Raw genomic sequence first — 10,533 nt, 5'->3', positions numbered from 1 at the left:
GATTCAAGTTTGAACTGGAAATATTGCGTGTGTAGGCCATTAGTTCACCATATTTTAATTAGGCTATAATCCTTAAATTAGATTTACTGTAATAACCTCTTCTTCTTCTTCCAAAAGAGTGGTTTGCTGCACAGTGATTTCAGAACCACAAACCAATGCAAACGTATTCATTCATGCACATGCAAGCACACATGAATGTATACTGAACAAAAATATAAACGCAACACTGTTGTTTTTGCTCCCATTTTTCATGAGTTGAAATAAAAGATCTAAGACTTTTTCTATGCACACAAAAGGCTTATTTCTCTCAAATTTTGTTCACACATTTGTTTAAATCCGTGTTAGTGAGCACTTCTCCTTTGCCAAGATAATCCATCCACCTGACAGGTGTGGCATATCAAGATGCTGATTAAACAGCATGATTATTGCACAGGTGTGCCTCGGGCTGGTCACAATAAAAGGCCACTCTAAAATGTGCAGTTTTTAATCACACAACACAAGGATCTGTACACAATTCCTGGAAGCTGAAAACATCCTGGTTCTTGCACGGCCTGCATACTCACCAGACACGTCACCCATTGAGCATGTTTGGGACGCTCTGGATCGGCGTGTACGACAGCGTGTTCCACTTCCTGCCGATATCCAGCAACTTCCCACAGCCATTGAAGAGGAGTGGACCAATACCCCACAGGCCATAACCAACAACCTGGCTCTATGCGAAGGAGATGTCGCACTGCATGAGGCAAATGGTGGTCACACCAGATACTGACTGGTTTTCAAAAAATGCAAATCTGTAGCCCTAGTCATGTGAGATCCATAGTTCAGTGCCTAATAAATGTCTTTTTTCAAGATAAAACTGCACATTTTAGAGTGGCCTTTTATTGTGACCAGCCCGAGGCACACCTGTGCAATAATCATGCTGTTTAATCAGCATCTTGATATGCCACACCTGTCAGGTGGATGGATTATCTTGGCAAAGGAGAAGTGCTCACTAACACGGATTTAAACAAATTTGTGAACAAAATTTGAGAGAAATAAGCCTTTTGTGTGCATAGAAAAAGTCTTAGATCTTTTATTTCAACTCATGAAAAATGGGAGCAAAACCAAAAGTGTTGCGTTTATATTTTTGTTCAGTGTATATGCACAGCATCCTCTCAGAGACATTGCAACCCCACGCTTAGACTGCAGCAAGATGGAGTAGATTAGGGTGTGTGTGTGTGTGTGTGTGTGTGGCAGGCATGTAATTACCTGCAATTGTTTAAGTTCTAACTAAGTTATGATACCACTGGATGGAATGCTTTCTGTAGAAGTTATACCCCTTCCAGCATATTTGGTGTTGCATCAAATACACGCCAACAAAGTTATTCCTGAGATTTGGCTCCACATCTGCATGTCTGATCAAACCCCAGTGTTGGCGAAATAAAATAATGTTGCCGTGTACTTTCTCTTCGAACTATGTTGTTGAAATACTGGCACGCATTCAGAAAGCAGAGGATTTCCCGACAAGGGGTTAAATGGAAATGATTAATTCTCTTTCATCCGTGTGTGTGTGTGTGTGAGAGTCTGTGTGTCTGTGTGTGTGTGTGTGTGTGTGTGTGTGCGTGTTTGGGTGGAGGCCTGGGCGTTGACCCAAGGAGCACCATGTCAGTCACAGTCGTGTCAGAGCCTGCCTCCGATTGGGAAGGTGTCTCTTTCTGTCTCTGCTTGAGGCCGTTTGACTCTATGCGTGTCTTGACCGTACCGTTTTGACTTCTAATAAACCACGAGTGACAATGTAAAAAGCAACTGAATTCAGATAGTTTTATTTACACTCTTGCACACTTCAGGCTAGACAAATAAGTCGTATAACTTAAAGGATGGGAAGAAGAGAGAGGGAGAGAACTGAAGAACTGGATATAATTGGTGGGTGTTGGTATTGGGAAAACATGTGGGGCAGCTGGCTGGGGCGGGGCAGATAGGCAGGACACGGCTTAGTTGTGGAGGCGATGGCGGCCGGATGGGGCTGATTTATTTCCTCAGACCTCTCTTGGTCCTCTTGGAGCTGTTGAGAACAGACAGGTGACACGGGGGACAAAAGAGAGAGACACAACTCGTTCCTCCACATACAATTTCCTCAGCATCAGGAATGCATATGTAGCTGACATTATGAGGCCGCGGATTCCTCGACGATCCGTTCCACAAATAACTCGCCGAATAGCGCAGGGTCTGAGGCGTACTCGGAGACTGCAAACACTCGCACTCCGCTGTCAGCGTGTGTGACAGGTGTGACAGCTGACCCGCCCGCCACACCCGTCCGCCCAGCGCAGTTAGCATGAGTAACGGAGCCTCGGGGGGTCTGGCGTGCCTTTCAAGACACATGAAAGCCGGGATGTGGCGGGGAGGGGAAGGGGTGGGGAAATTGTACTGGCCTCAAAATGTCACTCAATTAGCAATAAGCACACGTCCACACACACACACATGACCGTCTTCTCTTCCCCCAACATAGACACAGACACAAACAGTGGTATGCTTTGAACAGTGAATCGACTTCCATGGCTTATTCATTGGCAACCGGCAGCTGTGTCTGTGCCTGTTATCACAGTCTGGTGCGCTGTCTCTGTGGTGAATATAATGGACAGGTGGGTCCGTGCTGCCAGAGCAGATTCATGCCCATGTGACTGTTTAAGTCCGGTAAGAATGTTATTGTTCTCTTGTCCTTTGTCATTGCCGTTTTTGATTTTCCAGCCATGGTTTATGATCAGGTTATGTAATAAAGAAGCCCGGTCCCATTGAACTTTGTGAATAGAATGTTTTATAACGGAAATGCAAATGCGAAAGGAGAGAGGGATTCCACTCTACGAAAGGATGACCTGGAGGTAACTGGTGACTGGGTTGCATAATGTTTTATGTTAGAGTTGTTGTGTGTGTGTGTGTGTGTGTGTGTGTGTGTGTGCGTGTGTGTTTGAGTGATCGCTGTGATCAAAGTAGCTGTATAGTTGTGTGGGAAGCTGTCTGTGATACTTTGACCACAACCACAACCACACACAACACAAACACACACGCACCCATTCCATCAACACACACCTCCTCTAATTCCTCAATGCACAAGTCTATTATTTGCTCATTCCTGTTTCCAGTCCAGGGGATTTCTGTGAGCAGGTGTGCATGAGGGCGATGTGTGTGTGTGTGTGTGTGAGAGAGAGAGAGAAAGAGAAAGAGAAAGAGAAAGAGAGAAAATTAGATTCCGAGAAAGTTTTCTTACGTTTTCTGGTGGTCGCTCACACGGTTCCTCAACACATTGATCTGGAACAAAGAAAGCATCCAAATGTTAATCTATCGAGTTCTATTAGATTCTACACCTTACTTGAATCTACTGTATATTGGAGCATACCCACCTCATACTTCTGTCTGGCAAACTGGTACTGCAATTCAAACTTCTCTGCCTCCAGCTGGTTCATCCATTCCCACATCTCCTTAGCTTTCTCCCTGTGGGCCACAGACACAGAAAATGGGATTATATTATTGCTATGCTGGGGCATTGTGTTCATCACGTCACATGTCCCACTAAAGTGAATCCCTAACAAAAGTATTACAAATCTAAACCAAGATGCATCTCCACCCACTTGAGTCTCTCCTGGCTCAAGTTCTCGATTTCCAGAGATTTGCGTCTCTCACTCAGAATCTTCTTCTTCTTCTCTCTCTCGGTCTGCCTCTTACCGCTCCGCTTCTCTGTCTGATGGACGAACAGGGAGAGAAAGAGGAATATTGGATGGCTCTGGTCGACATACACTAACACCCCCTTAACCCCTGGATATTACCGGCACGGGCTTGAGCCCTCCCCCTGCTCACCACCTTCTGCATGTAGCCTCCAAAGTGAAGGCTGGTCAGCGTCTTCTTCTTCTTGGCATCGTCCTCTGCTCTCCTCTTGGCCTCCTCCTCCTCCTTGCGAGCCCTCTCATCCTTGAAAGAAAGAGATAGGGTCGGTGGTTCATTCAGTATGTGCAGAAGAGCATAAACTGCATTACAGCAACCGGGCTTTGACCCTACCTCAAGACGCTTCTGTCGTTCTTTCTCTCTTTCGCTGCGGATTCTGTGCTGCTCCGCTCGCTCGGAACGCCGCTTCTCCTGCACAACGGATCGTCCCATCTTAATACACAAACTCAAATCTCAAGTCATGTATATGTTTAGACTGGCCACTCACAATCCTATCCTTGAGATTAATGAGCTCCTCTTCTTCCTTCTTCCTGCTCTCAAAGTGAACCTCGATCAGAGTCTGAAGCTCCGTCAGGTCCTTCTCCATCCTCTTGCGATGTATATCCTACAGAAACAAGGATTCAGTAAGACAGTGCTGCTTGTACTGTGTGTTGTGAGTCTATGTACTGCCTCATGAGACGGGATCACAGAAAGTGTAAATACACTCAAAGTGGGTTCTCTGAGAAGTTGCAAAAGTATTTACAAGGGCCTGTTCATTTTAAATTGGAGTGCTATAGACAAAGCAGTGCAGTCATACACTTATCACATAGAATCTGACTGATCTGAAGTTAAAATGCATTTAATTCACCCTCAGGCAGTGACTGGTGTGCTGCATTTGAAGTCTATGAGCTATTGCCCCCATCTGCATTTATTTCCAGTCTGTCACTTACATCAAAATCCACCTTCTCTCCATCGGGGATCTTAGGTGGGATGAGGTTGGGCATGATGAATGGCCTGGGGATAAAAACGGCAGCAAAGGAATGTAGAGAAACAGAAAAACAGACGGAACATATAGGCCATCAGTCACTATGGATGCTAAGGTAGGATGAATGTGCTGTAGTATGTTCACCAACATGTCGAGCAAAAATGTCCCTTCTATGTATTTGCATGTTTGTGTGTTTGTGCGTGTCAGGAATGTACAGTAGCAGCATTCTATCTCTATTTTGATGTAGATTTTAGTATTTCGGAGTGTCACAATAGGTAGAGGATTCACTTTGAATAGGTTTAAAAGTTGTATATCAATGATAACATAATGAATAATGATAGTTGATGTGGGCCCATTTATTACTGGACATTCTGTCTCCACCTCACTTTCAAAATATCACTGATAAAAATGTATTTACTTAATTTTTTTCCCCGCTAAAATTACAATAAAATCAATAAAGCACAAGTGCCAAAACAATTGAAAAAATATTTTATGTAATTTTGGGAATACAGATTAAAGTTTTGGTTCAGTTTCAGTTTTCTCACAAACTACATTTTACTAAAGACAAACTACAGTCTACTAAAAAGAGTTATGCTTAGGTTTAGTTAAAATGAACTATAGCAATTATGACATTTGCTTGTGTGTGTGTGTGTGTGTGTGTGTGTATTCGGGTGGGTGGGTGGATGTGTTACTACATTAGAGGACTCACTTGAATTTGGGTTTGGCCTCTGTTGAGAGAGAAAATGAAGAAAGAGAAGAAAAACAGATCACCACTCACAAGGCGAGATTACATACATACACACACACACACACACACACACACACACCAAGACCACACCAAAACACTTAAGAAGTCCTACCTGGAAATACCAGTACACTGTGACAATGGGCTGAGTGTTCGTAACCACAACTGACAACCAGTGTAGTAGGAAGTTCACACCCAACTAATTCTGTGGTCAATGCTTGAGTGATTCAGGTTTGTACATCTAAGTACAAACGGACCATGCTGTCTTTGATTTTTGATGCATTCATGAATAGATGGTATTACCTCCTCCCTCCTCCGCTTCCCCTTCTCCATCTGAAACCAAAATAAAATACTTGAGAGGTGTGTGTATGTGTGTGTGCGTGTGTGTGTGTGTGTGTGTGTGTGTGTGTCACATAAGGGTGTATTGGAAGCCCGCAAATAGTAGTGTTTTAGGAGCGCTGACAGACAAAATGATAGATCAGAGTACATGAAAAGAGGAGAAAGACCGAAATAGAGCACTGATTAAGTCAATTGCTGTGTGTGTGAGCATGTATAGAAGTGAAGACGTGTGTGTGTGTGTGTGTGTGTGTGTGTCACACATCACAAATAGCACTCTGGAGAGGCCAGACGAGTCCTGATAATAAGCAGTCTCTCACCAAAGGAGATATGGCATCCCAGACCTCTGAGTGACACTTAACCAAACGTTTTTTAAAAAAGCCATTGGTGTCAGACAGAAAAAAACATGCTCATTTTCCTATTTTAATAACTACTCTGCTAAACAACTGGAGAGATGCTGCATTCACTGACCTTTTTGTCAAGTCTAAAAGTTAATTTGACGCAGCAAGAGACATCAAAGGCTGTGATGCTGAAGGCGTAGATTAGACTGAATCTGACAAACATCCCTCCAGTTTTCATATCATATAGATGTATGGCAATAATGATGAATTATAACAGCAAATAGACAATTCTGACTAATGGGCAAGAGCCTTGGGGTAGGGAGTGATGGGAAACCTGAGGATTTACTCTCACCCAATGGCTGTGTATAGCATGACTAAGAGCAAGACCGAGAGTGAGAGAGCAAGAGAGACAGGGGAGGAGGGGAGAGAGAGAGAGAGAGAGAGAGAGAGAGAGAGAGAGAAGAAAATGGGTAGGTCAAATCTACAAACTGTCACATACCAAAGTGAAGTGTGCCCTAGACAGAGGATAATCTTCTGTGTATCTGTCTCTGACAGACAAGTAAAGTGTAAATTACTCTGCCAATCACTTTGCTGTCTCATTGTGTATGTGTTGTCCCAATGACAAAACTGTTTTGGTGTCTGCACGCAAGAAATATCGGCCGATATAGTGTTGATTCACTCTTATAAACCCTCACCTTGCTCTTCATTGGCGTCTTCCTCTCCTTCCCCCTCCCCAGCAGGCTGCTCCTCTTCCTGCGGGGCCTCTGGGAGAAAAGGAAGTATTATACAATTAATGGCGACATATCTCTGCGAGTTATCGTGGCGTGTCAGGGTGTGTTCTAACAATTTGTTTCCTTATTGATAATGTCACTCTCGCTCTTCAGTGACCTCTACGGTGACAGGAACGAGACGTGTGAGGGAATTTTTGGTGAACATCCAGAGCTGTTCAAATGTCACATTAATGGAAGTGAACTAAAGAGAGCATGAGGAATGTGTTGGTTTGACACAGTGTGCCAGAGCAGCACAGATAAGTGTCTGTCTGTCCGTGTACGCCATGAATAACCTTGCTGTAGAGAGATAACAGAGAGCTCAGTTCAGAATGAGCTACCCACCTCTGGCATTTATAACAGATAGCACACAAGTGCTGGTGAAGTGGAGCGATATTCAGTGTGTGTGTATGTGTGTGTGTGTGTGTGTGTGTGTGTGTGTGTGTTTGGTGGCAGGGACGTGTCATGACCTACTTGCTCAACCCTCTTCCAAATAATATAATGGGCCACACATTTAATATCTTTACAAAAACATAGTTGCATGTCATTCCCATGTCCGTGGGCAGTTCAAGCAATATTGGTGAACAGAAACGACTCCCACCCGGAGCTAAAATGCAGAGTGAAGTAAGCAAAGTCTCTAACATGTGATCTCATCAGCTGGCACTTTCTGAAACTGCTCCATTGTTGACAGCAAAAAAAGAGGCTGACTATGTATGATTGAGCTTTTACTCTTAAATGTGCATGATATAATAGTAGTGCTAACACATCTAACCCAGAAAATGTACTCATTACCGTGAAAACATTGGGCCCTGGTGCTGTCACCATGTCCATAAAAATAGCCTCTTATTTATTGTCTGTGAAGCGTCTTCAAAGAGAAGCTTTCAGCTCAAAGCAATACCTTCCTCCTCCTCCTCCTCCTCCTCCTCCTCCTCCTCCTGCTCCTCCACCTCCTCCTCCTCCTCTACCCCCTGCTCTCCTGCTGAGCAAAGCACAGGCTTGATTAGTTTGGCCAGCTAGCCAGCACAGTGATAAGAAAGAAAGAAAGAAAGAAAGAAAGAAAGAAGGAAAGAACGAAAGAAAGAAAGAAAGAAAGAAAAGCGCGAGTGATTAAAATGTAATCAATCAAGAAAGATGTCACTAGCCCAAAGCGATTGATTCATTCACTAATTGTAAGACATAACAAACAACCTCCATCACTCTTGTTCTGTTAAATGGCATTAGATGCAGCCACTAAAATAAGTAAATAATAAATCACTCATTGATGATCCAGAGCTGCATTCATAAATGTCAGAGTGAGAGTTGTACAGCAAAGCGTACAGTAGATACAGTCCCATACCTTCAGCGGCCTCCTCTTCTGAATAAAGCAGCCAGGAAAACATACAGAGAAGGAATATAAAACACAGACGCACATACACACAATGGGAAATACGGACTGAATGCAAGTACAAGCACAGATACACGTTTATGGTTTTCCCTTGTCCTGCATTTTATACACATTTTGCTACAAGTATTACTACTGCTACTACCATTACAACTATGCTACTACCTCTACTACTGCTACTACATCTAATAAGAAAAATAAAAGGAAGAGGAAGAAGAAATATTCCCAGACGCACGCACGCACACACACACACACACACACACACACACGCACACTCCAAAAATGTAGAAATAACCTACAACTCCCATGATTTTCTTATGAATACACCTAATGCAATCATTTGACTCAACCAGGAAATGTTTTTGTCACAGACACTCCTTGTACGATGGCACTGTAATGCTAGAAAAACTACCCTGGTAATTATATAGTATTATACTTTGCACATTAATATTCTATATACAGCTGAACTTAATAGCTGTTACCTACAGCTATGGAAACTGTGTATGCTAACAGAGCAGGCTGATTATCCGTCACCAATTTAGGCACGAAAAAAGTGATTGCACATTCATTCATTCAAGTTTATGTAGTACTTATGGATAACATTCACATTCTATACACTATTGGATCTTGTCATTACCCGTTGCTATGGCTACTATTTATGCTAACAGAAATACAGAGAAAGCTGACATTCATTACCACTGGACACACAACAAAGAAAATGTACTGTACGCTGATTCATTTTAAATCCATGTAACATGTGGCTTAGGGTAGCTTCATTAAGATCACTGGGTGACTCACAGAAAGCACCTGTCTAAACAAAGTAGCTTTACCCAGAGGAAAGCAATATGTTTTAATAAGATCTCCTCTTCCTCTCATGTAGGTCTCCTAGACTTTGATGAGTTTCATTTAAAAACAGTCTGAGATTTTGACCATTTTCTCATACTTCTGAAACTCTGCTCCTGAGAAACAAGCTTTGACTTGTCTCATTCTGGTATATCACACTTCTCACTTAGCTCTTTCATTTTGTTTCTCACGTCTTAATATGCACTCATTCTCTTCTAAAAGTCTCTAATAAATCTGTAAGGAGAAACATCTCAGAAATCTGTGAGTGTATCCATCTACAAATGAGATATCATGCTTTTCTCATTTGTCTTGAGCACTTCTTACAACAAATGCAGATGTATATTCTCATGTGCATCTCTTTTTTTTTATTGCTCCTAAGGGGAGATTCAGGAGGAAGAATTCAGATATCTAAATTAATATAATTTTGAGATATGCTATATTTGTCCAGAGACAAAGAAAGGGCGATGTTAGGCAACAGATCTTTCCTATGGGGCAGTGCAACAGTAGCTCACATCTCTCAGGGCCGTAATACAGTGAGTCATGATGAGACTTCTTACCTTCCACCTCCCTGCGAAGGAGAAATACGTACGTGGGTTACTATTCTGATCCGAGTCACAAACACATAGCAATCAGTCACCACAAAACACACACACACATAGCTGTCATGACAATGGAAGTAAAGAAAATACACCTATGTACACTAGTATACCAGTCTGTCATCACATATATAAAAGATAAAGACACAAGCTGAGGTTTGAGCAGAAAAACAACTGAAAAATCTATTTGACAAAGCTGAGGTCCATGCAGTGTATGATGCATGAAAATGAAAACTAGCTTCAACTTACTCCTCATACTCCTCCACCACTTCCTCGTTGTCTGACATGGCGGTGTGTGTGTTCAGTTGTGCAGCAATAAACCTGGACATTAACCGAACACTCAGTTAATTGAGCTCCATAACTCCCCGTAAATCACATTCCTCTTTACATTGTCACCACTTCATTGCACAGTGCGGCGTAGCTTTCATTTCACAGCATCCATGTAACAGGAGTTCACAGAGTACACGCTACACTATTCTACTTTTACATAACCTTCCTGTACGTTCATGCGCCAATAATGTTATAACACCGGTCAAACTTACCCGAGGCAGATGGAGTGATGAAGAAAGAGAGAGAGAGCTGATGGAGAGACTCAACGTGCAGCAGAGCAGAAGAGTCTCTTCAGCTGGATGGCCTCAGTTTTAGTGAGTACCAACAGGAACGTGACCAAAGAGTGATGGTGGTGCTCAGAGGGCAGCGGGAGAGAGAGAGAGAGAGAGAGAGAGAGAGAGAGAGAGAGAAAGGGAGAGACAGTGTAGAGGGGTAGGGTCCTCGAGTCGGGACCCCCTCTTGTGTTATTAATAACTTTTTAGATAGCTTGTACTCTCTTATCACCATTCCCAAAAAAGGCTACTGTGGGTCACAGTG

The 10,533-nt window shown here is 42.9% G+C and overlaps 1 protein-coding gene across 1 annotated transcript; it reads right to left on the bottom strand.

Moving 5' to 3' along the window:
• Nucleotides 1–1,979: 1,979 nt before the first annotated feature.
• tnnt2a (troponin T type 2a (cardiac)) lies at nt 1,980–10,286 on the bottom strand. The gene is given in 15 exon segments (XM_071906311.2): nt 1,980–2,041; nt 3,242–3,282; nt 3,375–3,465; nt 3,603–3,712; nt 3,829–3,939; nt 4,027–4,104; nt 4,181–4,297; nt 4,623–4,686; nt 5,367–5,385; nt 5,706–5,735; nt 6,775–6,843; nt 7,745–7,825; nt 8,183–8,200; nt 9,902–9,987; nt 10,209–10,286. Coding segments are annotated over 14 exon segments (915 nt in total). The 5' UTR covers nt 9,954–9,987; nt 10,209–10,286; the 3' UTR covers nt 1,980–2,007.
• Nucleotides 10,287–10,533: the final 247 nt, after the last annotated feature.

The sequence above is a fragment of the Centroberyx gerrardi genome, chromosome 14, assembly GCF_048128805.1.
Source record: "Centroberyx gerrardi isolate f3 chromosome 14, fCenGer3.hap1.cur.20231027, whole genome shotgun sequence".
Lineage (NCBI taxonomy): Eukaryota > Metazoa > Chordata > Actinopteri > Beryciformes > Berycidae > Centroberyx > Centroberyx gerrardi.
This window is presented reverse-complemented; position numbering and strand designations above follow the sequence as displayed.